The 27,869-nt window shown below is 46.2% G+C and overlaps 2 protein-coding genes across 2 annotated transcripts in view; one reads left to right on the top strand and one right to left on the bottom strand.

The window, feature by feature from the left end:
• The window catches only part of LOC120851169, a 534,438-nt gene that overhangs the window by 502,392 nt on the left and 4,177 nt on the right, over positions 1 to 27,869 (bottom strand). The window lies entirely within an intron of this gene.
• On the top strand, positions 23,363 to 24,001 carry LOC121834755 (the record flags this gene model as incomplete). The annotated part of the gene is made up of 1 exon (XM_042288511.1): positions 23,363 to 24,001. A coding segment is annotated over one exon (639 nt), but the record flags the coding sequence as incomplete, so codon positions are not given.

The raw sequence follows: 27,869 nt of genomic DNA, 5'->3' as shown, positions 1-27,869 counted from the left end.
AACCTGTTGTGCGAGGTGCTAATTTTCAGCGCACAGGTACTTTGACATGACCGTCACTTGGCACAACACTTATTATAACAAAAAAGAGTTGGTATAGCGAAACCAGGTGAAAATTTAGTTTGGGCGGCGTAACTTAATGGGAACTGGCTTTGACCGTCAAAGGCTGTCAGATAATACCACTCATCGTGTGAGATGCACAATTTACAGGTAGGAAGGGACCAGTGGACGGTACTTCCAGTTCGAACCACTTTGCGATTGGTGGCTTTAAAGCCGAGAAAAAAAATTGTTGTCTACAGAACTCGGGTTGTCAGCGTTTCCATATCCAAAAGGAGGCTGATCAAGAAAGAAAGCACACCACATAAACTTCCAGGCTCAAACGTCGATTCTCCAGTGATTCCGAGTTTCATTGTTGTTTTCTTTAAATTTACATTTGTCACTTTTTACCGTTCGAATCTTTCTTCATGAAGTACAGATTGCGTGCCATACTTGTCCAGAAATATGATCGACACGTACGATGGGGACGAAACTTCTTTGGAGGGCATTCCTCCAACGAAATTGGCACTGCATACCCGCGAGTATGGGATGGCATTTCAGTTCGTCCCATCGGCGCTGACACATGTAGGTGTTACTGGTACGGAAACAAACGCAGAGCGCAAAGCGGCAGTGTAGAATATGTCCGCCTTGCCGACACAGCGGCAGACATGATCGGGAGCCCAAATTTCTCGCGTCGTACGGCACGGCTCCATCGTTGTCGCTGTCCACAAAACATCGGCGAGGTGAAAAACTGTGAAACTTTGTCTGCACGAAAGACGACGCATAACTATTGAAGCACTTAATGACGCAGCACAGGCAGCACTTCATGCTGTGAACCCAGCGCAACCGCACCACTCCGACTTCAAAGCGTACCAACGTACGCGGCGTGGTTTCGGTTTCGTTTTCTCTGGGGTTCTCACTGCCTACCTTCGGTACCTGCCGCGCGGCGGCGCGCCAGTCGCGTCGCACGGAGTGTATAGAGGGTACGGCTGCTTGTCTGAGGTGTTCAACGTGCATCACGCAGTATGATCGCGCGCTACTGAGTGCGAAGACAAAACTGTGCAAATAAAGATTATTATTATTATTATTATTATTATTATTATTATTATTATTATTATTATTATTATTATTATTATTATTATTATTATTATTATTATTATTATTATTATTATTATTATTATTATTATTATTATTATTATTATTATTATTTTACCTCCCTCCCCAGACACCGCCAGATGAATTTCATAGTTGTCTTGTTGGCATAGAGAATACAGTGAATGACTTACAGGGATGCGAAGTCTTAATCTTGGGGGATTTTAATGCTCCTGGAGTCAACTGGCCGCAGCTTGATGTTTTTACGGACAACTTTTACTGCAGGCAGAAAGGCACCCAGCTCTTAAACTTTTCTTCTTTCTTAAATCTCAAACAACACAATAATGTTTTGAATCACCAATTTAATGCTCTAGATTTATGCTTCTCAAATATGGACAGTGTGCGTGTAGCACGGGGTGAACTGCCATTAGTTCCTCAGGATACATATCATCCTGCACTTGATATAGTACTTTCTTTCGAGAATTCTTCTGTTCGTGCTCATTCTAGTGATTCCCCGCCGCACACCTCATATAATCTTTCGGCAGGGGACTATGTCGGGATGCATCATTACCTCACGAGTTTTGATTGGGCATTGATCTTGGAGTCGCCTGATGTGAATGACCAGGTCATGCTCTTCACGCAAACTGTTAGGAAGGCCATGGATACTTTTATTCCGTTAAGGACAGTTACTAAATCTCGCTTTCCTAACTGGTTTTCCAGTGAGCTAAAAACACTACTGAAAAGAAAGGACTTCTTTCACAGGAAGTTTAAGAAAAGTGGCCTTTTAAAGTGGGAGGTGGAATTCAAGAACTGCAGAAAGCAATGTAAGACGGTCCTGGATCGCGACCGCCAGGCTCATCGTTGCTCAGTGGAATCAGATCTTGTCAATAATCCGAAGAAATTCTGGAAGTACATTAATTCACGTTCTGGGAGGCATATCGAGTCGAAGATTGTCCTGGATAATCACGAGAGCGATTTGAAGTCCGTGCCTGAGTTATTTGCTGAGCATTTTAGGTCCGTCTACAGGGATAGTACGCAGCGTTCTGCACCTGTGCTGCCTCACTTAGATGGGTTTGGTGACTTGTTAAGTTGCATTAATGTTGATGAAGAGTCCGTACGATCCTGTATTAAGAAAATGAGAGCAACATTGTCAGTAGGGCCCGACGGCATTCCCTCTGCGATTCTCAAAACGTATCACGACATATTCACGCCGGTACTGTGCTCTATATTTAACAACTCGTTAAGGTTGGGAACCTTTCCTGAAACGTGGAAAGTCGCTGCTGTTGTTCCTGTCTTAAAGTCGGGAAAAAAAGGTGATATTTGTAACTATAGACCTATTTCTCTTCTCTCTCCATTTTCTAAGCTCTTTGAAATGGTAGTTCATCAATTCCTGTCTTTCAAATTTCGAAACTTAGCAATTCCCAATCAGCATGGTTTTATGAGCGGCAGATCAACAACTACCAATCTCGTTAGCTTTATGTCTGCTGCATCTCGTGTAATATGTAACAGAGGTCAGTTAGACGTTGTCTACTTTGACTTAAGTAAGGCTTTTGACGTAGTCAATCACATTATTCTTTTATCCAAACTTTCCTCCTATGGAGTATGTGGCTCAGTACATGACTGGTTAAAAAGCTACTTGTCAGAGAGAGAGGCATATGTCCGGGTTAACAACATGAACTCTTCGTTGTACAGGACTCGCTCTGGCGTTCCTCAGGGATCTGTTTTAGGACCCCTTCTGTTCACAATTTTCGTAAATGACGTCTCTTTTGCTGTTTTAAATTCTTCATTCCTGCAATATGCTGACGATATAAAAATTTATCGAGAAATAGTTACTGAACGTGATTGTGCTAAGCTCCAGGAAGATGCATGTTCTTTCTACCGATGGTGCTCTGAAAATGACCTTCTCTTGAACCCGTCCAAAACCAAGGTCATGACGCTCTCTCGGAAAACTCACAATATCTCTTTTGCATATAATATTCAAGGAGAGACTTTGTCTCGAGTAAGTGTAATGAAAGATCTCGGAGTCATTGTTGATTCTGGGTTGCGTTTCTCTGATCACGTTGGTAGGCTGGTTAACTCGTCTTTGCGAATGTTGGGTGTTGCCTCTCGCTTAACCAGGGAGTTCAAAAATCCGACGGCTTTTATCACGTTATACTGCTCGCTATCCAGGTCACAGTTAGAATATGCCTCAGTTGTTTGGAATGGAATTTCTAAAAGTCACTCCTTGGAGATCGAGCGTGTGCAAAAAAAGTTTGTTTCTATCTTTAAACATCGCTACATAAAGGAGGATGTTCACTGTTTAACATATGAGTCTGCGTTAGAGCGTGTTGGTTTGCTTAGCTTGCACCGGCGTCGGGAGAACGCGGACTTACTATTTTTGTTTAAAACGCTGCATGGACTCATCAATTCTCCGAGCCTGTTATCTGAACTGTGCCTTAGGGTCCCACGTGTGCCTACTCGTCTTCTGTCATCTTTTTATGTTTCTAGAATGTTTAGTCCGGTAAACCCAATTGTGAGAATGGCTCAGCGTTTGAATCATTACTCTGAAAAACTTGATATTTTCAACCCTTGCTACAGGACGTTTGTCCTTTCTATTAAAAACTTGCCCGTGCAGGATGAGCATTGCTGAATTACTTTGTTATGTCTGAATGTCGTCATCTCCATGTCGTGTTTTCTGGTGGTGCAGTTGTTGTCCTTCGGTCTTGTGTTCCGTCTCTACTGTTACTGCCTCGTTTTTATTTCATTGTACTAATTACTCGCGCACTGCCTAGTATTATGCTAAAAATGTATCTTATTTTCTGCGGAGATGTGTATAGTGTGTTTTTTTGTTTTTTGTTTTTTTTTATTCACCAGTGTACCAGCACCAAGACCTCAGGGTTGTTCCTGGGCACTGTATAATAAAGATTGATTGATTGATTGATTGATTGATTGATTATTATTATTATTATATGAGTGTTGGCTGGCGCGTTGCTCATCCAGATAGAAACTGGAAGTGGCTGAACTCAGGAACCCTGGGTTCCGGAACGTAAGTATTCGCTCCACGTGTTCCGAGCTGAGATTCGGTAAGCCACATTAGGGAGTTTTTGTAGATCGTTTTCGCCGTCCCGCAAGGCCCTCCGCAACCCGCTACGATAGCGGGAACTCCACAGTCAAGGCTATCGGCGCGCAGGCGCAGTAGCAACTTCTTCGTTGCGGAACGCTTAGCGGAGGGGGCAACGGGGTGTACGAAAACTCCCTATTAGTGAGTTTTAGAATAGCGTACGCAAAAGCTTTGCGTGCTCGAAGGAACAGAAATCGTCGCTGTGCGCCGTCCTAAAACTCGTTTGGGCTGGGCTCATAAGCGCAGTGGCGACGACGCCATCTCATTACGTACGCTATCCTAAACCTCACCGTTGGTACCGATCTTTCTTTTATTTTATATATCTCTATAGCTCGGCTACCGGTTTTCGCGCAAACAAATTTGTTACGTTCAAATTGGTCCGACTAAGTCTATTTGCTACATTGGCGGGAGAATGGTCTCAACGCACGGGCAATCTTCTCTTACGCAGCCACAGAAAGTATTTGGCCAGTGTACACGTGCTTTCCTCTCTTTGAGACTGCATGAAATGGGATAATCGCTCATTCAGTTTTTCAGCGAACTGGCCCAGATCCCGTTCCGCTTCAGGAATGCCGTCTGTCCCACAGAAGTTCGTGTCTATGCAAGCGAAAACCAGTCTGTGCTGAGTTTACTGAATGGCTGAGTTCATTGAAAGGACATATCTCGACCGTTGGAGTCCCCATGAGCGACGAAGCGAAGCGAGTCAGCATTTTGGAAGGGTGCGCGAAGCAGGGCTTTGACCGTATACAAATGGTGCATTAGCTGAATCTGTAGACCCCATGAAAGGGGTCGCCGTGTGCGTAAAAAATAATTGGTCCGCGCATCTCGGCTGGATGCACATGCCCTCCCCCGATCGCATATGCGAAAAAGAAAAAAAAAAGCGTGGTTAAAAAAGTACATGCATTTTGGATCGGGTGCTTCGAAGCACGCAGAAAACTATTTTCTGCGGGATTCACTATTTCAGAAAGGTCGTCGTCAGTTACACCAAAGTGTGCCTCCGCGTAATTGAGAAACAAACAAACAAACACACACGCATGCACGCACACACGCACGCGCGCGCGTTTGCGCATTTTATTAATAAAAATTATACACCCACACACAAAGTTACTACTTTATTTATCGCAAAGCGAATATTGTAGCGGCAGAAAAGCGTTTGTTCCGCATAGTCTGTCAGAGACATTTTTACGGAAAATCTTATTCCGAATATTTTTTATTTATGTTTTTTTGGTTTTTAATTTAAGCGTTTCAAGTGACTGCAGGCATTGCCGAGATGTAGTGATTCTACATAAGCTCATCCAGGGTCATACTGATGTTCGCGCGACATTGCAGACGTTTTATCGCGACAAGCTAACTGAAGGATCACCAAAGCAGCGAATTAAGATATTTTGCAATAGCCTTGTTCAGCAATTTTTTTTTCCATGTCTCTTTTTTTTAATAGCGGAAGGCGTTTGTAATATGATTTAGGCCTTCTGATGTGCAACTTATGCGTTTCATGTTTTTGCATGTTGTATTTATTTATATCGTGGAAGTGACTTCTAGCGGGCACCAACGGCAAGACCTTTCGGGTGTTTCTGGGCACGCCATTGGGCAAACACATCAAAACAAACAACGAGCGTGTGCTCGAGACCCGTCGTCGAGGGAAGACGCCCTACCCTTCTCATTGTGCCAGTGACTAAGCACACGCCGAAGGCGGGCAAACTAAAAAAACGTCCCTGCCGTTCTTGCTTTATCGGTCGCTCTAGCATGGACGACGACTGTCGAAGGCGCGTCCCGCCTTGGGCTCGCAACAACAAACAGTACGAGGGAAACAAAAAAAGACTGTCTCTTGAAGGAACTCTCTTGCCCCCCCTGTGGGACGAGCTTACGGCCCTGGCGGTAGCCGCCCCTCAATTTCGCCCAGTTTCCCGGTTCGCGTGGCACCGAGGCCGATCCCTATAGACGAAGAAAAGCGCACCCTTTTTTATTTATTTATTTTTTCGATTCCGGGGAGGCGTGTGTGCGCGCTTGATCTCGTTATAAATAAAGCGGCCAGGGTGGCGCGGCCCGACTCTGGTGTGTGTCGCCCGGCGTCTCTACCTGGCGCGGTGCGACAGAGCGCCCCACAGAGGTCGATGACCCGCAGCTGCCGCGCTTTTTTTTCCCGCCGGGCTTTCCCTCTCTCCCTCTGCGCATGCACCCTTTCCCGGTACTACTATACGTCTCTCTTTGACAGTCATCCGGAGAGAGAACTGCGCTTTGGCCGCCGATCGTTACATTGGTCGTTTTATGGTTCGTCGGGCATGTTCGCGCCAATGTCCACTCGCAGCAGCTTGGAGCCCAAGGGCTAAAACTGGCAGCGCGGCGCGGGAGCGAAACGTTTTCAGGTCGGCTGAAGGTTCCGTTTCGGCTGAACAGTTCGAAACATAAAGGGTGCAGACTAGAACCCAGGCTTTCTGAGTGACGACACCCGAGCTAGGCTCTTCTGTCCTCCAGAAATAATAAAACATTACGCGAAAGAGGAAGACGATATCACTAAAGCTTCCCGATACCATTTTTTTTTCACGGCGGAGTAGTTAAGGCCTAGTTTTCTCAGGATCGTGTCCACCAGCAAAGGAATGACGACACTAAACTCTGGACAGCTACCACCATCTATGAGCGACGACGGCAACCAGACAACTGGTTGCCGCCGTCGCTCATAGATGGCGGCAACCTTACATCGGATTAAGAAGGGCGGAAGCGAAACGAGCGGTGATGTGCGCAGCAGCGCGAATGGTTCCGCAACCACCGCGAAGCCGCTATCGCTTAAAGTTCCACTGCGCCGAGCGCTTCAGATTCCCTTGCGAAAGAAGAGGAGATCACTCGCCTAGAAAGCCACCGCAGTGAACAGAAGCTACAGCTCCGTAGCTCTTCCGTCTTCACCAGAGTGGAAAGGTTGAACGTTTTCTTTTTGCGTGAACATCATTTTGCGTTAGTTTGACACATCCACAACACGACCTTTGCGCATGTGGGAACCAAGAGTACACGTGGAACGTAACGCTCAAGCCTTCTCTTCAAGGTGGCATGAAACGGACGCGCAAAGACCGCGCCAAGGCGACAATAGTTCTGGGTCTTCGCCGTTGTCGTGTGTTCGTCAAATGTACACCAAGGCAATTGGTTCGCGAGAGTTCAACGAACATCCCTTTGTCTCGACTCGACAGTCGAAAAGAATAAAAAATAAAGTGTTAAAAAAGTTCACTTTTAAAAAAAGAAAACAGCATCGGGAAAAAAAAGATATTACTGCTCCCGTGGAGGCCGCTCTCTGAGCATATATGGACCGTGGCGCGGAGATAAAAACAACGATTTCTGAGGGAAAGGGGGGGGGGGGGGGGGGGGGAGAGAGAAAAAGAAAGAATCTGAAGGACGAAAAAAAAAACAAAAAACAATCGAGACAGAGGCCCAGAAAAGAGTAGAATGTCCTGGTACCAGCCGTGCGTGCGCAGCTAAAGTCCCTGACAAGCCTCATTGACACTGGCGGCTTGAACCGCATTCGCCGAGCGGTTCCTAATTAGGTTGCTTAAAGATGAGGTAGAAATTCCCGCACATTCGGCGATGAAAAGGAGCAGATCCTCTTTGCGGGGTTGCATGCGATTCGAACGCCGATGTGAGTGCAGCATAACACTTTCACACATCGTACGAAAGACACGGCGTCCGCTCTAGACATGATGACGAAATGATCTGCGCGGACGCGTCTCAAGCATTCTCTAAGCATGTTTGCTACGCACATGCTGCAAACATGTCTGCACGCAGTCTTTGTATGACCAATCTGACGCCACACAAGGAAGGAGCATGCCTCACAGAGAGTGTCTGCAGGCTGTCTTGTATATGATCATAGCCTCCTCTATACTCACGAAGCCTGGCAGTTGGACGACGGAGCCATAGAGTGCCCGGTCACAGATTTGGAGCGCGAGGATCTGGTACCAGAAAGCATCAAAGAGCCATTTATCGGGGAACCTGGACGTGAGCTCACAGCTTTTGCAGCGGCGAGGACCCGAAACACACATGATCGCTAGGGAGACGTGTGTTTCAGCGCCTTGCCGCATCGGGGCGCCAGTCACGTGGCTCTCCTCTCATCCGTTGTCTGCCGCTCCACCTTTTTCATTTCGGAGGCCGCTTCTCGTGGCGATCTGCCAGGCTTAGTCAGTATATTGGAGGCTATGGTTTGATGTATTATCAGTCTGACCGCGGCTTTAGTGCGAGAATGTGCTGTCCAAAAGTTGAGTTCAAATGGCATAGCTACACTTGGCACAGGTAATCAATCCCCTTATCCCGTTAGCGTCACGACCTAAAAGGCACCATAAGCAATATTCATTAACCACAAATCTTTCCACGCACGAATCGTCTCAAATTTTCCCTCTTTTCCCGCACCACTTCAGAATGGGACTCTCTATCTTCTAGCGTTTTTGAGGCTACCGATTTTTGTGATGCCATTGATAGTTGTTTTTCTTAGATGTGCTTACTTTTTCCGTATAAAATATTCTGTATGTTAGTGTTTTGCACGTCACTTCCCATCTATTGCATTTATTGGTATATGCCTCGAATATATATATACTATACCGGGTGTTGTTTCTATTCTTACAGATTTGATTAAAAAAAAACATGAAAGCTACACTTATGCGGTTAGTGCGAGTGAGTTATACGGCCGGAGGACATTATGTGGGTGGCTAATCTTTGCGATAAGTAGCCTAATTAATTATTATTCGTTAATTAACTTTTAAATTCCTGAAAATAGCATATGGTCACAGTTAGATACTTGTTGAGCGATACCGAAAAGCACTAAATCAGTCATTTTCAGAAAGACTATCAGCGCGTGACAAGCGTAGTGCACTAAAGTTACCACAAGTGGGGCAGGTACAAAGCTAGCGGTTGCGTTAAGGCGCCCGCGCAATTTTTCCGTCTCTTATCCATCCCCAGCCTTGTGCCTGCTTCAAGAGTGGTAACTTTAGCGCACTGCTGCGCTTCTAACGCGCTCAACGTCTTTCTAGAAATAACTGATTTAGGGGTTTTGGACGACGCTCAGCAAATTTCTAATTGGAACCATATGACTATTTTCACTAACTAAAAAGTTAATTAACGGATTTCAAATAATTCGCCGACTTCTCGCAAAGATTAGCTACTCCCATATTGTCCCCCCGGGCGTATAACTTACTGGCACAAACCGGATAAGTGTAGCTTTCATGTGTCTTTTTTAACAAATCTGTAGGAATAAAAAAAAAACCTGTATATATCTGTGTGTGTGTTTGTGTGTGTGAGTTTCATTCTTGGTTTTAAAAAGTGATTACTTGTGCTTTACTTGCTCTTATTTACTTGCCCTTATTATATGCTTGGGCCAATGTCTGAGCTGCAATATGTTCTAAATAAAATTTAAAAAAAAAGAAATCTATATGTTTGAGGGAAGCAGACGTATTTTTAGCTGCCATTTCACGAGGAATATCTGTAAATGAAAGCATAAATCAAAGTGTAATTTCTGCGGAATTGTAATAAGAGAGCGCAACCCCAATTTTTGGGAAGTGCCCGTTCCCAGCAACTTAATAATGGAAACCCTGACAGGCGACTTTGTTTTCGTGCAACGATATATAGTACAGTTCTATCCGCCCCGTCTCGACGGACAAAAAACAGTCGGCAAACGCTCCACTTCGGCATGCGCGAGAAATGCTCCCCGCTTCCACCTTAATGACGGCCATTAAGCAGACTGGCTGAATTGGAGCGACCGACTTACAGCTCTAACCAACAACGCCCGGTGTACTTAAAAAAAATAAAAACTCGCGGCATGCAGGCGTGTAGGAACACACCTACTCAGAGTACCTTAACAAGTTTGTAATTTTGGGCAGGCCGAAAGAAACCCAGTTTTGAAAGAGCATCCAAATAAACGCGGGTCTCGTGTAGGAACTCGATGCAAGCCACGCACTCGGTGAGCTGAGTGCGTTATCTCGTTATGGCACCGAATCGTATTAACTCAATGCGCCGCATGACTATTGAGCCTATAAAGTGTCCGACTGTCAAGTGTAACACGCATGCGCCATCCGCTGACGCAGTCTGGCAGCTCACGCCCCTGTTCTTTTCTAGATTCCGTTTCAGCTGAAGTTCGAGCGCCACCAAACGCTACAAGTCAATGGGGCCAATCGAGCTTTTCGTAAAGCGCTAGATCACGGCCTGTTTCCTGTCTCTATGGGTGTGTTACCGTCGACTCGTTCAATTATACTCCGTTTCAAACATAGCGTGCAACGTAGTCAAAGCTAGCGCGCCGGTTTGCACAGCCGACCGCGACTACGTTCGCTCCACAAAATAGTGCGGCCCCTGAAAAAAAAAAAAAAAAAAAAGTCGAAAAGTGTACATCTTTGTAGCTGGTAACTAATAGTGGCGTTATGATTTCGAGGGAACACCGATTCTTTTTCAATAAAAAGGAAAAGATAATGTAAACTACTCCAAACTATTTTCCGTTTTCGTTCGTGCGGCACTCGCACTCTCTTCGGGTTTTCGGGTTGTGCGGCTGCCCCTGCCTCGCCGGTTTCGTGAAGATGGCGTCTTACGCGGGAAGCTTTCTTTTCCTGCTCGGATATTTTCGAAGATTCGTTGTGTGAAGATCTCACAAAAGTGCAAGCAGGTGATCGCCAACGTGTACGCGAGTTCAAGAACGTGTTTCCCGGAGACGTCGGTCCGTGAGGTCCTGGAGACGGTCAGTAACGACACCGGAGTGTCTCGCAAGGTGGCGTCCCCGAAGCGAAGACCTCGCAACGTGAAAGTTCCGAGCACGCGGACCGTGTTGTGAACTGCCACCTGTTATTTCTGGTGTTGAAATCGGCCTTATGGCTTCAAAGTGAAACAAGCCTCAAGAAGGAACTGTGTCGGTGATGAATCGTGCCTACGGCTCCGTCTGCTTGCGGGACCTTAGAGCAGGCGGTGCCCGTGATTGCATTCCGAAGCGTCTGGGTTCTTCTGCCTGCGGGACCGTAACCATGGTCGGCTCCGTCTGCCTGAGGCACCTTAACCTTGGTCGGCTAAGTAAACGACGCACATGCCCGTGCCTGTATTCCGAGGCCCCTGCTTTCCTCGAAAAGGAAACAACACTCGATCCTGATCTTGAGTGCCGTGTGTTGTGTACGCGTCTATTGTGAATCACTCCCGTTTCATGGGGGCGCCGGCACCAGAGCACCGAGATACTGCCGTCTGGATGACTTCTTCCATACACCGGCGAGTATTCTGACTCTGAAGGAAACTTCCATGAAGTCACATCACGTGAGGGAATGCCAAGCCGTCAGAACAATGGCAGTGCGGTCCCCTAATCACAATATTCGTTATATATAAAGGACCGTCCACCACACTCTCAAGGTACTCTCTGATTTTCACGCTACCATGTAAATAAACAGCTTTAAATAGAGAGGCCCTGGATCTCGACCGTTCTTCCGTTTTGACGAGGCCGGCGCAAGTTCGAGCGGAACACCAGCCCCTAGTCTACCTTCTTATAAATAAAAATAAACAAGAAAAGAGGAATTGAAATATGCACTTCCGCAATACGCAAAATCTTGCACAAAAAATCGGTCAAGGAAAAAAAAAAAAAAAAATCTTTGCGCCCTAAGTGGATTCGAACCACCGCCACCGAGATGTCGGCATCGCCAGAGCAGCGCCTTGTACCGCTCGTCCACGAAATCTCGCGGAGTAACACAATTTTGTGTGTTTTTTCATGCGCACTACTTCAGTAGCTTTCCCAGCGTTGCACGCGATGTTTGAAACGGAGTATAGGCACGAAGAATCCGTTGTGACAGCGCGGTTTCATTCTCTGTTTCACGACAACTTGGCGAACTGTGGAGGCTAGGGCCCCGCGATCCAATAAGAGCGTCGGAGCGAGGCCCGTGACCCGACGTTACGAGAGCATTGGGTCTCCACGCCAATAGACCGATGTCACCAAGTGAAGTGCGCAGGCGCGCGCATTGCGGAAGTGGTGTCGCCGCCATGCTACCTGTAGTCATCGTTTTCCGGCTTCCCCGCTGAATAGGGCTTGTTCTGCGCATACATCATCGTGCATCATCGTTTGCGACGCCCCGGTATCGGCCTGGATGCTCCTGCATGTTTTTATTTCATAAGATTGTGTTATGATGCCTTAGTTTGTTAGCAAGCGAAGCAAAGCAGTTCCAGTCATCTTACTGCTTTAGAATCGCTTTGTCGTCTCAATCGTCGTCGTCTGCTTCCTCGTCTTCGTGAACGCGGGAACTCACTGCATTCACGCGGTAATCCCACTGCGGCCACAGCAAAAACAACACTACACGAGTACTCCGGTTGTCCGCACGTCTCCATGAACTTGGAAACAAGTGAACATCGATAGTTCGGTGGCAAAGAACACGAAAATTCGAGGAACCATGCATCAGCTCGGTGTTGCACAGCCGAACAGCATCAAATGAGCCGCTTGTGCATAACGTTTAATCGACAATGAAGTAAGAAGAGCTAAATAGATTTTCTCGGGGAGTGATGGTTTCTCAAAAGCCGTTTCATCCTGCTTGACAGCCTGCGCGACAGGGTTCAGATGAACTGCGGGGAGAGGACTGCAGTCCATCTTATTTCAAGCGCATTATGCATATCGGTAATCCCTGCTCTTTTTTAGTGATTGTCCTAATCGTTTGAACCACAGTTGTGCTTGAAATATGTCGTCGCAATAACAGATATAACCGCCAAAATACATCGAGCAAAACGTGTATTAAAAAAGGCCGCCGCAAAGCAGTGCGGAGGTCCCGATTGAGATAAACCAACGTGACGAATAGACAACTACGGAGCGAGTACTCAGGGAGATTCCAACGTACGTAACGCTTCCGCACGCACCACTATGTCTCGTTCCCTGTAATCTACACTCTTTAGCTAACGTGCAAGATGATGGATGTAAATTATGAAGCAAATCGCGAAACAATACAAAAAAAAAAATTACCGCATCTCCACGTGGTGAATGATGTTGACTGGGGCGAAGCTCTGGTGGTGCTTGTCTGCGTAGACGCTGAGCCGCAGCATGCCGAGCCTCTCGTTCGTTTTCATCCATGTCAGAAGGAGAATGTGTGGTATGGAACGTGGTTATATACGCATTTCAGCATTCGACCGCAGGGCCCTCTCGTCTATAAACGCTGATCCAATGCATGCAAAGTTTAACGCGATTATATACGCATTTGACCGCAGCGCCCTCTCTTGTACAGACGTTGAGCGGCTACATGCAACGTTTCATCCATGACATCCTCAGCTCTTGAGTTACTACCACATCTCAGAGCCCCCTACTCGTCCCGCAGTCGTGGCCGAGTGGTTAAGGCGGTGGATTAGAAATCCATTGGGGTCTCCCCGCCCAGGTTCGAATCCTGTCGACTGCGCAAACTTTTTTTTCTTTTTTGCTTTACACGAGCACATGAGCACGTGACCTCACGAGTACGATCACGATCACGATCACGATCACGATCACGATCACGATCACCAGCACCAGCACCAGCACCAGCACCAGCACCAGCACCAGCACCGGCACCGGCACCGGCACCGGCACCGGCACCGGCACCGGCACCGGCACCGGCACCGGCACCGGCACCGGCACCGGCACGGGCAGGGGCACGGGCACGGGCACGGGCACGGGCACGGGCACGGGCACGAGCACGAGCACGAGCAAGATCGATGTGAGCACGGACGCCGGGCGGACAAGGCTAGACCCTAAGGAGCTTCGCCCCTAAAACGCTCCTTTTCCTGCCGCTCTGTACGGCTCTGTTTACCTTCCTTAGCCACTCTTTTCGGGGGCTGCTTTCTTTTGGGAAGACATACAATCCGTGCGTGGTGCTGTTATTGTAGCATCCTGGCACACAATAGGCGACGCCCCATCGGAAATCGTGAGTAAACACCCGGTTAAAGTAATGCCCCTGGATAAAAAAGGTAGCGACATCTCCCTCCTCCTCTGACGCACACGCCTTTAATCTTTATGTTTTGCTTTATTACACCTGCGTGTCGACTGTAGCACCGCCTGGTAGCGCAGTCAAAGGCCTAAAAGACACGGAAATACATACACACAGGCTAAAAGCGCACTGTCAAGGTCTACCAGCCTCGAAGGATGTGCTCAAAGAAAGACGATGAAAGCCGGGACGTTGCACAGTCGGCGTTATTTGATTGGCGACATGGGCTCATAACATGCACTGCACTCCGACAGCATAGGCATTCCTCTTCCTCCTCCTCCTCTGACGCGGACACCTTTTATCTTCATGTTTTGCTTTTTTACACCCGCGGGTCGACTGTAGCGCCGCCTGTAGCGCCGCCTGGACTGGCCCAAGATAGCAGGCGGCATTCTTCAAAGGATGTCGCGACTTTTCCGTACAAAGGAGCTTTAGGTTAAACGCCTCGTGCTAACCCGGAAATGTCCGAACGCCGGGCACACAACGCGGATCGACGCGGCCTGAAAACTGGGGAAAACTACATGTACCAGAATGCACCGCAGCAGCGGTGGCGTCGCGCAACTCCTGGGCCGTGTTTCAAAATTTACTCGATCTTACTCCAGGGTAAGCGTTTTGTACCTTTGCGTTCCAAAACCTACCCGCGTTCAGCGCTTTTCAATCTGTGTTGTCACGTGACACGACCCGCCGGAGTAACTCGGATCCATTTGGGTTAGATTTGGAACACAGCCCAGGTGAGACAGGCGCGAGGCCCGGAGGAACCGGCTGTCGTCTGCTAGCCGAGAGTCGTCTGCTCCGAAACCAACCAACTCCGGGTGAACGTCCATCGCAGCAACATTTCCTTCCGCTAGAATAACGAGCACTTCGGGAACAGTTCATAAGACAACCTGACGCTCAATTTAGCCGCGAATCTGTGACGGGTGCTAATGTCAGGGCACAGTGCAAGGTTTTGAGCGGAAACGGCCGATTACACGGCTGCGATCGCCGGCGATCTCCAAAGGCCAAGGCGCTACAAGACGAAAAAGAAATCCAGCGGATAGAGATGTGGCGTCACTTTTTTGGTTTAAATATAATTGACTTGTCAATTTGTGATTATTTCTTCTTTATTCTTCATATCTTCTCGTTATTGATGGAATCGCGCGAGCTCAAACGTCCCTAAAAGAAAAAGAAGCCTAGAACTACTTGTTGTCGCGGAGGGCCCTGCTGCTGTGGAGGTAACGAGGCCCCGGCGGCCTCGGGCCCTCGACCATGGAGTGTTATCACGCGCCTTGCTCCGGCGCAATTATTGGCTCGAGGGGGTTGCAGCCACCACAGTTCGCCAAGTTATCGTGAAACGGAGTATAGCTTTTCGTCCCCGCTTCGATTTCAAATGAGAGAGTGTTATCGTGTTACACTCCCAGTCTGGACACGATGACCGATGCTTGCTTAGCCAATAACATATACAAAATAAAATAATAAAATATTGCATTTCGTAAAAAAAAAATCACGCTCAGTGTGCATCAGGCAGTAGTGATACACCCTAGTGATTCACCACCGCACGCCGATACGATGACCATCGTCGTGGCGTGCGGTAGAGGCATGCAACGAGACACGTAACATTTTGAGTGCAAGCTGTTCTTCGACTAATATGGACCAATTTGACTATATGATAGGAGTTCGGAAATCAGGGCCCTAAGAACAAAATCAACCTGAAAACTTCAAAAAAGGGTCATCCACTTTTCTTTTTTAGCGTACTCTAAAAGGCCAAACGCCTTTCTACAGATGGTCGCCTATTTCGGTGCTTGCGTTTTTCGGCCACAAGACGTGGTCCTCGTGCAACACTCATAGGAAGGGCCAGACTAAAAAAAAGTAAAACGCTTAGTTTCGAGGTTTGGAATCAAATAAACCTCCAACACAAAAAAAGCATGACCCCCTAAATTAATTAAAAAAAACATGCGTGCCCCGACCATTTACCGTAAACATGCGATCGAGATATTAATTGACTGTGTGACCTCCAGTCAGCTCGAAAATCCTGTCCTTCCAACACTCCGCGTCAGCTTCTAATGCATAAAATAATTTTAAACAAACGCCCCCCCCCCCCCCCCCCAAAGACACACATGCACAAACATTATATCCGTTCGTGCATTTTCCGATAAAGTTAGCAGGCAAATTAACGTCACGCCACCTTAACACCAATTCTGTTTCCCAGCTAAGTTTAGCGGGAAATTGACGTCACGTGACCCGACGACTTTGATCTCACGTGACCTATGCACCAAGTCAGTTTCCCCCCTACATCTAGCGGGAAAATTGAATAAAATACGCAAGTTGTCCATTCCTCGAAACGACTGCATAATGTCTTCTAAACGAATTTAAACGATCGCTCCCTAAATAAGTGCATTTGAGGCAATATAAGATATAAATTGCAAAAATAGCGCTTTTTTTTTCTTGCTACGTTGTTAATGTAGTTTCAGTTTCTACAGTGTTGCAGTGCTGAACACGTGGCTTCGATTTCCACACAAGTAGCTTTGACAGCGCTGCTGAAAGCACGCTAGCCTTGACAGCGTAGCAGAAAGAAAACTAGACGCCGAGTATAGTGACAACGTGGATATTCAGGGCTGGAGGGGTACGACAGCCGATTCGCCGGTTTCAGGCTATGCGGGACAAGGACGTCTGAGGAGGATGTATAACTTTCCCGTCTCGCGGTGATCCAATTTGTCTTCGTTTCCTTCTCATTTTCACCGGCCTAGTCTTCGTTATTGTTGTATCTAAGTGCTGCTAAACCGGGACAAAAAGGAAAAGAAAAAAACAAAAAGCACAAATGTGTTCTGAAGGAAACGAAAATAGAATTAGATCGCAATTATAACCTTTCTTCCGATTAAAAAAAAAAGAAGGAACAGGAAAATAGTGGTTGAGGGACTAAATCAAGCTTTGTTCATGATGATATACAGTTGATTTAGTTCAAAGGACGACATGTACGCATAACGCAAACTTCCTTGTCAAAAGCAAGAACACAAAAATAGAACATAGTTTAGTAGGGTATACGCTGTTGGGCTAGTTGCCAGTTGGTTCAGCTTAGTAAACACCTAGCCTGTACACTTTTTGTCCTTGTCTTTTTTGCGCTATTTTATGTTTTACGAAAAATATAACGGATTGTTCGAAGATTTTGAAGTTGGACACTTTCAGAGAATATTTTGGTACAATACCTAACGGTAAAGAAAATAAGCAAAGGCGGAATATTTTTACGGCTAACTAAACGTTCCGCAGCGTAGAAGAGAGTCAATTAAGGTATCTGAATTCACCGCGAAAGCGAGGTCGGTATATATGGGTGATTTCATCTCAAATCGAGCAAGAAAAAATGATGGGTCTTCATAAAATTCTGGAAAAAAATATATGTCGGTGGAAAATGTGCGAGTAGAACAAACCCGCAAATTAGAACTACGGAAATATTTTCGCTCTTGAGTTTTGGCTTCGAAAGGGCAGAAGGTAGGTCTTGATATTTTTGAAGCTTTCAGTAGTGACACATTTTGGAGTGTCTCAACGCTGAGATTATCTTTTTCCCATCAATGATAACTTTTTTATAAAAAAAGATTTAAAAATCACTAAAAGATTTCCTTTTTTTATTTGAAATAAAAGTTCTTGAATTCTGATCCTTTCACAATGATGGGCCCGGTTTGATTCGAGCTAGCTTTCTAAGCACAATCATTTAAGGCATAAGAAACATATAAAATATAAGCTTGTATCTAAGCTTATTTAAAATTTACAATATTGTTAATTTAAGTAGTGACAGATTTTGGAGTCTCGCAACGTTTGGATTATCTTTTTCGCGACAATGGTAACATTTTTATATGGAAATGTAAAAAAATAATTAAAAACTTTTCTTTTTTTTTCATAAGTTTTTTTTCTTTTTTTTCTTTTTTTGTCTTGAGCCTTTGACAATAATGTGCCAAGTTTGAATCGGGCTAGCTTTCGAGGCACAATTATTTAAGGCCTTAGAAACATATTAAATAAAAGCTTGTATCTAAGCCTATTTAAAATTTTAGCATTGATTCATTTGCGTATAGTTTGTATAAAAGAAAAAAAAACACTGCAAACATAAGAAATCTAAAAGTACAAAATTCAACGTCCTTTTAGAAAAACATTTTCATTTTTTTTTATATGAAAAGCCTTTACTGTGCTTTTATAAATGCAATACATTTTTTTTTTTTACATATATGGTTTCGTCACATTCAGCAGTACGTCTGAAAAGAACACATATTTGTACCTCCATTCTACGACGCGTATGTCAATTATTTCGGTTTTCACTTAAATATTAGTTTTGTGACATGATCATAGTTTTTATTGGTTCTCGAGTTCATACACCGTTCGGAAAAACTTATACATCGATAGTATTTATAGTATAATACGGTAAGCGGTTTTTCCTAAGTTCAGTCTGCTTACTTCGTAAAATACAGAAATCGAAACTGTCTTAAATATAGCTTAAGCGTTGTCATTTGAGATAAACAAACATACAGGGGACGTTTTAAAAGTTTACCGGGGGTTAATAGAACACTTGTGGGGAAAAACATTTCAAAGCGAAGGCCCGCCAAGCACGCCAATAAGCGTGCCCCCCCCCCTTTTTAATATAAGTACGATGAAACTGATAATGATAAAATGACATTCCCTCTGAATGGAGACATGAAGATTTCTTGTACAAAGATAAGCAAACAACTTAAAAAAAAAAAAAAAAATTTTCTTTTTTTTTTTGTATTTTTTCTTGGTGTTATAATTAGGGTTCGGAGTTTTCGGTTGAAACCGATAAAAACCGAAAAAAGTACACCGAATTCATTTTAGGAAATGCGGTTTTAACCGAAAAAGGTCGGTTTTTAGGTTCGGCATTTTTTTTTATTTTAACCGATAAAAACCGATAAAAGTTCGTCGAATCCTTTTTCTAAAATTCAGTTTTAACCGGAAAAGGTCACTTTGACCTTCCAGTCGTACCGCAGAGCCGTGGCAAAAAAGTGGAACGACAGCGTCTATCGAAACGTGTCCGAACGTATGGGATACAAGAGTGCCATCACGACGTTTTGGTTTAATATGCGCATCATCGATCGGAACGTGAAGACCGAAATGCGCCATGACTTCGCCATGTACGAGTGTGTTTTCAAACTCGTTGTAAGGAAGACTGACGTGATGCAAGCTCGGCATCTTGTGTTGTGCTTCAAAACGTCACACCGTGTCTCTTTCGGCGGTCACAATTGGTTGATTGGCCGATTTCGGCTCAGGCAGCGCTTCATCTCCTAAGCCTGCCAGTGTCCAGTGTTAGCGTTGAGAGGGCATTCTCGAAGCTCAGGGTCATATTAATAGGAAAGAAAGAGTGCCGATCAAGGAGGAGAACCTGGGAAAGTACATGTGTCTGTACTATAACGAGATCCCGTAATCCTGATGAAGAGAAGGTGAAGTTTCATGTTTCTTGGGGAATAGGCTTCATATCTGACTTGTTTGTACTTCTGTGTTTTTTTCTTGTTTCTTTTACAGTTGCACACATTTGCCAAATGAAGTGTCCATTTCTTTTGCAATACATTTGAGCCGTTATTCTTTGAGTGATCACAAATATCAGAGCTACGTACAAGGATCATCTGATCTGGTGTCTGTTGGTGTTTATTTTATATTAACCGAAAAAAGCCGGTTAACTTTTGTGGGCATAAATATACGCCGAAAAAAAACGAAAAATGAATTTTATAATAAACACCGAAAGAATTACGCCGAATTTTGGAAAAATAGAAACCGAAAACGGCGGAACCCTGGTTATAATATACAATGAATGCCTGAAATGTGAGTCGGATGTGGTTCCACATTTTGCGGATTCGGTTCGGATACGGATACAAAGTCTGCGGATGCGGATAATCAACTTGTTATCCGCACAGGGCTCGTGCATAAACTTTTTTTTTTTTCATTATAACTAGGGTTTTGCGTTTTCGGTTTTTATTTTGTCAAAATTCGGCGTACTTTTTTCGGTGTTTATTTTAAAATTCAAGTTTCGGTTTTTTTCGGTGTATATTTATTCCCAAAAAGGTTACCTTTTTTTTTTTCGGCGAATATGAAAGAAACACAATCGGACACCGGGTCAGATATGATCCTTGTAGCTGTGACATTTGTGATCACTCAAAGAATAACGACACATATACGTGCGTCGTCTTCGCTACAACTTCCGTCAGGACACACCTCAAAATCGCGGAATTCGCGGGCATAACTACTTCAGCGCGCTTCTTTTTTTCTTCATTCTGACGACCTGACCGTTTGAGGTGAGGACCGTACAGCAGTCTTGTACACGTTACTAAAGAAAGCATTAGATTACAATTACTATTACTCTTGGCTAAAAAGTATTGGATTAGATTACTTGATTACTCGGCAGCAAAAGTAATCGGACATTACTTTAAGAAGCAACCGTTACTTTTCCGATTACTTTCTTGTGTGAAAACTTACATCTTTAGCGTTCATAACAATAAACTACTTCCAACCTCTATTTTACATTTTCACAAGTATTGAAGAAGAAAAAACGGGTTCCCACTTCGTGGTCGTTGCACCTTCACAATGCTGAAACAAGCATAGGATTCGTTTGAAGAAGTTTCATGATTTAAGCGTTCGCCAGTGTGTGTGTGTGTGTGTGGGGGGGGGGGGGGGGGGGGGGGGGAAGCGGAGGGGGTTCTAGATCTTGTTAAGCTTTAAGCAAGGGTTGTCGCTCAAAGTTTGCGTCGCTCATTTTATTATTCACACGTGAATGAACTCGCAAATTATACAAAAGAGCAGCAGCTCCAGGATTTGAAACGGATCGTGTGTAGTATCCATTAGCGGAAGAGATTGCCCCGATCACTTCTCGACTCGAAACCTTGCTTGTCACAAAGATTACGTAGGGGAACTAGGAAAATATTTGAACTGGCTTTGTTATATTTTGCATCCGCTTTAGACATTCTTCGGTTCTGGTTCTCCTACGAGCTGCGAGTAGGTACCGTAGGCAGGTTTCTTTTTTTTTTTTTTTTTTTTATTTCTGTGTGTGTCTGCGTGAGGGAGCTGGTTTGAACGAAGGACTTACAAAGCTACATTCTGCTCCCTAAAACTTCGCCCTGAATGGCCTTTGTCACGCACAGGGGCTTCACTGAGGCTTCCCACTCCCAGTCCCAACTAAAAAAAAAAAAAAAAAGACGGACATTTTTCATAAACTGGACATACAAAGGGGTTGACCTTGCTTCCTACAGCTCTGCAAAAATCTTTACTTTTTCCGTTCGAAAAAAGAAGCAAATTTTATTTCTGTCATTTCAGAAAACAGGAAGGTGTGTGCAGGGGGGGGGGGGGGGGGGGGGGGAAGGTCCCGTGAAAATATAGCAACGGTTAGAAGTAATTTTATTACTTAAAAAAGTAATCAGATTACTTTTGTGATTACTGCCTAATAAAAGTAATCAACTGATTACAAAATTACTTCAAAAAGTAATCAATTACAAGTAATTTGATTACTTGTAATGCGTACGGTACAAGTCTGCCGTACAGTGACCAGCGGAATGGGAAAAAAAATCATTTCCAAACTTTTTTTTTTAGGACCGGGAACTTGACACACTAATCCCGATCACAGAAAGGGCACAGATGTCCCGCGAAGGCCAATCCAAGACCTCTTTTGTTGCATGTTCAACCTTAGAAGAGGGCAATTACGAAGGCGTCACACAATGTCGAACTTTGCAAAGCCCTCTCTCTCTCTCTCTCCCCCACCCCCACCCATTTCGACACGGCCCTAAAAAACTGACTTTTTCGGTTAAAACCGAATTTTAGAAAACGGATTAGACATACTTTTAGCGGTTTCCATCGGTTTAAACCGAAAACGCCGAACCTACAAACTGACCTTTTTCGGTTAAAACCGAATTTCCGAAGATTTGTTCCGCGTACTTTTATCGGTTTAAACCGAAAAATTCAAACCCTAATTAATTTATAACACACCAGTCATGCCTCATTTTCACTAATGGTGCATGATGTATATAATAAATACTATGGTCAGATGTGCATATATAAACGAACATATGCAGGTGAATGAACCGTACTTAATCCAATAAATCAAAGAATTAAAGTTTTCAGGAACCCGCCGAAAGTCAAAATAACGGCGGAGCCAGGATTTGAACTCTGGGCCTCCCAATGTCAGGTCGGTTGTGCTAACCTCTACACCACTCCACCTTGACTTTCTGGTGTTGCCTGTCTGTCTTATTAATGCACAAGAAACGAAATGTATCCAATCGGAGGTGTTCTGGAAACACACGCCGCCGAGTGGAACGCGGTACGACGCTTGGTGTCACGTGGTACGTGCTCGTTTGTACTCCAGAAATCCTCCCACTGTTCTGTCTCGTCCCGTGTACATGTAGTATTCTTTGTTTATGAGCTTCAGAGACACGGTATCATCATCATCAGCGGGAATCAAGAGCCACGTTATTGAATATAAAACACAGGCACTTCCCATTATCGTACGTGGTCTCCGAGGAGGATATAAACGAAAATATGCAGATGAATGAACCGTACTTAATCCAATAAATCAAAGAATTAAAGTTTTCAGGAACCCGCCGAAAGCCAAAATAACGGCGGAGCCAGGATTTGAACTCTGGGCCTCCCAATGTCCGGTCGGGTGTGCTAACCTCTACACCACTACACATAAGAAACACCAGAAAGTCAAGGTGGAGTGGTGTAGGGGATTCCACTTCCCGACACCGCAGCGTACAGTCGCGGTATGTCAAGCTCCGACGGAGCGGCTATAACGGCCCGGCGGGGCCGTGGCGATAAGGCATTTACTGCTGAGTTGGATTATGCTGTTCATCTGCCACCCCTGCCAACTGGTCGCACTGTTTTAAATTCTGTGTTTCTGCACGCGGACGTTAAAGGACGTCCGTACAGAGTCGAGGATTTCCGCGACGCATTGAGCCACGTAGGACTGCTCGCCGACGTGGTGTCTCTGGGTTCTTACCAGATGAACCACCTGTGGCTCGTGACCTTCAAAAGCAACGGAAGCAAGAAGAAACTGGTTGATACTCGGGAGCTACTGGTTAAGGACCGCCGTTGCCTCGTCTTCGACCTCAATGGACAGAACGTTCGTCTCAAGGCCCACTGGGTGCCTCACCACGTTCCGGGCGACGAGGTGCGTACCGCTTTGTCGCAATACGGGAAAGTAACTGAACTTACGAGGGAAAAATGGCGAGTGCAAGGGTGCGAGGCCATCGAATCCACTACGGGGATAGTCCTCATTACTTTGAAAGCGGGCGTCACTGTGGAAACCCTACCGCACCAGGAACGAATAGCCGATGGGATCACGCTTGTGGTGGCACCTGGACGCGCCCCGCTCTGCCTCACGTGCCACCGCACTGGCCATATTCGTTGTGAGTGTCGTACACCACGTTGCAACCAGTGTCGTCGGTACGGCCATGAGACCAACAAGTGCGTTCGGTACTACGCGGCTGTTGCAGGCCCTGTAGGAGGGGAAGGTACGTCCGACTTCTACATGGATGAGGCGGGGGATGATGAGGCAGGAGCTCCGAAGGAGGCGGTGCCCGAAGCAACGCCGGAGACAACGAATAGAGACAAGGTGGCAGCCGTGAGCAACGATAAACTATCTGGTGCTGCCGCTCTAACGGTTTGTTTGGCCAGCACTGATGCCTGTTCGAGCGTCGCAACCTCAGAAGACCATGAACTAGAGTCGTGCGCCGCCAGAGAGGAAACCAAGGACATCACCATGGCTGAAGCTGGAGCCCTGGCCGTTAAAAGGACACGAGAGACGGAGCCAAGGGTGACAGGCGCCTCCAGTCAATGCGGGGATGCTGAGCCGCCATGGAAAACGGTGCCCGGCTGGTCTCCCCGTGCTCCGCCAAAGTTGGACCCAGGCACGTAGGAGGGGAAGGGGAGGGGGGGGGGGGGGGGGGGGGGAGGCCCATAGGGCCCGCCCCCCCCCCCCCCCTTCCCCCGAAATCTTCCATTTTGCATGGGTCCTCCTCTCCCCCCTTCCCCTCATACAGCATTTTGTCATGGGTGGGCCCGGGCCCCATGAGAAAATCCTGGCTACGTGCCTGGTTGGACCCGACCCTGAATTCTCAGGGAAAGTTGGTGTCTGGTTCATGACCCGAAGGGCCTGCGTTTGGTGAGGATTTCTGTCTCCATAGGGTTCTTTTACTTTTATATCTAAGGAGAAGATAAAGCTCGTTAACCCAGTAAGATTTGGGACTCTGAACGTTCGGGGCCTGTCCACGAGTCGTAAACTGTATCAGGTCCGGAGAGTCCTGGAGGATAACGATCTGGACGTCTTCGCAGTCCAGGAAACAAAAGTGGAAAGTGAGGAAGCTAGCGAGAGGCTAGTCCAGCCTTTTCAGGCTAGTTTTGATGTTTGCGTTAGACACGCCAAAGGTTCGTCTGGGGGATGCTTATTGTTTATTAGAAGGGCGTTAAGTCCTAGTGATTATGTTATTACCGTAGATGATGTCGGTAGGCTCATAGAGTGTGATTTTGTCATGTATGATATAAGTTGGAGGATTATTTGTGTTTATTTCCCTAACGTGGTAACAGAAAGGAAAAAAAGTTTTGCGTCGTTGCGCCACGTTTTGGGCCCGTTTGCTCGAAGCCGGTTAACTTTAACCGCGGTTAAAAGTTAACCGCCCTTCCCTACTAGGTACGTACCTACAAGTACCTAGCCAAGTTTGACGAGGGCTGGATGAGCGATAGCTCCGTGTTTTATTATGGGGAGGTAGCTGGTGTCACCTACTGGCTGTAGCGAATATAAGTGACTTCCGTGGAAAGGTTCCCGAAATGGGGGGACCCAAAAAATGCGCGCTGCCTGGTTTTCGCGACGCAGCGCGGCATACATTTGAGCTTAAGAAACAATTTTTATTGCTCGTGGTACAAATAATCGGCAAGGTAAAACTAAATTAACTCTTGTTTGGAAATTTTCTAAATATTTGGCTGTATGAAGTGAAAAAAAAGCCTCGTTGAAATTTCCTTCCGAGTTCGAAAGAGGACGACGAAGTTGAGTCCTAGAAACGATGAGAAAGAAGTGAGCAGTGAAAGCGGGCGATACACCGGCAGCATGGTTGGCCAGCATGTAAGAACTGTATATAACACCGTCATAAATTGAAAAACCTGTAACTCGGCTCCACTGAAAATTGACCTATTAGTAAATTACCCGAACATCGAGAAGAACGCTGGAAGTGTAATTGTACGATCCGCGCGCGCTGGCCTTCCACTTACAAAAGATTTGAAGTAAATAATCATAATAAATCTTTGACGAACGCGCGTGCACGGCAAAATTTGTTTTAGGCTTTTTGCTTCAGAACAGTTATTACTGCAGACGCCAGCAGGTGCAGCGCGTGTAACTACACTCGTAGCATGCACCTCGGTGCTTTTGAAATTTAGCAAAAGGTCTATGGCAACCACTGATCTCAATGACAATTGCTGGATCGCGCTTGCCGCTCCCGCAAGTGAAGCCACCGGGCGTCACTCGCTTGGGATACGATTTGCCGTTTTTGCTAGCCTTTGCTGTGGTTTTCCAGCGTGCTGACGACACGTTTTCTACTCGTTCGTCGTCATTCGCAGAAGAAGTTTTTTGAAGACTCTGTGTATTGTTGAGACTTTCCGTTGTGAACACGTGGAAAATTTTACGAAAGTGCAGTGTCGCAGGAAAAAGGCACAACGCGTCGAAAGGAAGGGCTGGCGGCGTGTTCAAAGCATCCTTGGCACGCTGAGTGATGCATCTTTGTGCCTTCGCACGCTTGGATACCGGTCAAGAATTGACGCCGCGCCAAAGTTCTGAACGTGTGTCGCGCGTAGATGCCTTTAGATCATTTATATATATCGGCCACGGAGTTCTGGATCGTCCAGCTGTTCCGGTGAGTTGCTATCAATAAAAGGGGGAGATCTGTACGTATTCTTATGTTCTATATTAACCATGGCTATGTCCCAAATCTACTCTAATAGATTCCGTGGGAGCACGAATAGGGCAACGTTGTACGTGGAGCCAGGGGGGTTTTCGAAAGCAAAAGTACAAGACGGCGAGAATGAAAATCTTTGAAGCGCGGCCGATATGGTCGTGTGCAATCTGTTGACCAATTACAATTAGGCGAGTCGCGTAGGTTGATAATAAGCCAGCACTGATCAGTGATGAGGAGCTGTTGTGCACGGTATTGTGTAAATCGTCTAAGGACGAAAAAAAGACGTACCTTCTCCCCATCCTCCGTCGCTAGTGGACGCTGGATTAAGCTCGTTCCTAAACCGCGAGGGAAAAGACGCTGATCCAGAGGCACGAACAGCTTCACGCACATTGCACTCGCTGAACACATACACACGGCGTCGGTTCTTGGTCGGTATCCAAGCGTGCGAAGGCACAGAGACACGGCACTTCGGCGTGCCAAGGATGCTTTGAACACGCCGCCAGCCCTTCCTTTCGACGCGTTGTGCCTTTTTCCTGCGACACTGCACTTTCGTAAAATTTTCCACGTGTTCACAACGGAAAGTCTCAACAATACACAGAGTCTTCAAAAAACTTCTTCGGCGAATGACGACGAACGAGTAGAAAACGTGTCGTCAGCACGCTGGAAAACCGCAGCAAAGGCTAGCAAAAACGGCAAATCGTATCCCAAGCGAGTGAAGCCCGGTGGCTTCACTTGCGCTGCAGCGAACAAGCGGGGAAGCGCGATCCAGCAATTGTCATAGAGATCAGTGATGGCAACGCTCTCTGCTTTTGTGTGCTATCAATACCCGGCCGATTGAGTCAAGGCAATCCACTTTCCAAAGACGTTGCCATGCCGACAGCTATCGCGTTCATTTAGGCTTAGGAATGGCCAGAGTCGAAAGTCTATCTAAAAAATGCGGCGAGGTCATTGCTCATGCTTCGCGTTTTAAGTGAGGTAAGGCAACGCGAAAACCTCCTGCACCATTCATTGCTGACTAACGCAGCTACTACAACGTATTACTAGTTCCAAAGCGAGCGGCGCTCACTTAGCGGGGCACCGCCATGTTTCCCCGCCGTCCTTACTCTGCCGGTCACGTGACCCGAAATTCCCCCTCATAGGGTTATCCGGTTAACCGCGGTTAGTTAAAGGGACCATGAAATGACTTTTTTACTTTTTCCAGATAACTTTTACATTAAACCGTCAATGTTCACTGAATGCCGAACAGGCATCCGTTTTCGTCTCGGTTTATGAACTTCTACACAAAAAATTAATGAAATATCGACTTTTTCTTGACCGCAAAAACAAGGCGTGACGTACGCTGTTTCCGGAACCGGAACTTCTCTCGGCAGTAGGAGATGGGAGCATTAGCGGCGACGAGTTGGGGTGTGCCGGTAGGTTTTACTGCGCCGATGTCACCGATGTATTTTCTGAATCGGCGCCTCTCATCGCCGCATCGCAGCTGAGCGAAATTCAACGAGATATGTTGCGCTACAGCGACAGCATGGGACTAGTCCCATACACCGGTATGCCTGTTGGGAAGTGCAGCGAGTCTTCCGGTGAAGACTCCAGAAGTCAACCCAACTGTCATTGTTGGCAAAAGGCGGCCAGTGTCAGTCGTTTGCAAAGCGACGTAGATGGAAACAAATTGCCGCGGCGTTTTTCGCGGTCTCGGAGATGCAGGAGCGAGCAGACGTTAAAAAAGATACGTTTGAACTACGAGTGTCAGCAAGAGCCACGTAAATACCTGTTAACACTCGGAGCGGACGCGCGCGTTCGATGGAAGTGCTGTATTCGCGCTGTTGGTAAGCGCTTCGGGACGGA

The sequence above is a fragment of the Ixodes scapularis genome, unplaced genomic scaffold, assembly GCF_016920785.2.
Source record: "Ixodes scapularis isolate PalLabHiFi unplaced genomic scaffold, ASM1692078v2 PGA_scaffold10__122_contigs__length_95168666, whole genome shotgun sequence".
NCBI classification, from domain to species: domain Eukaryota; kingdom Metazoa; phylum Arthropoda; class Arachnida; order Ixodida; family Ixodidae; genus Ixodes; species Ixodes scapularis.
This window is presented reverse-complemented; position numbering and strand designations above follow the sequence as displayed.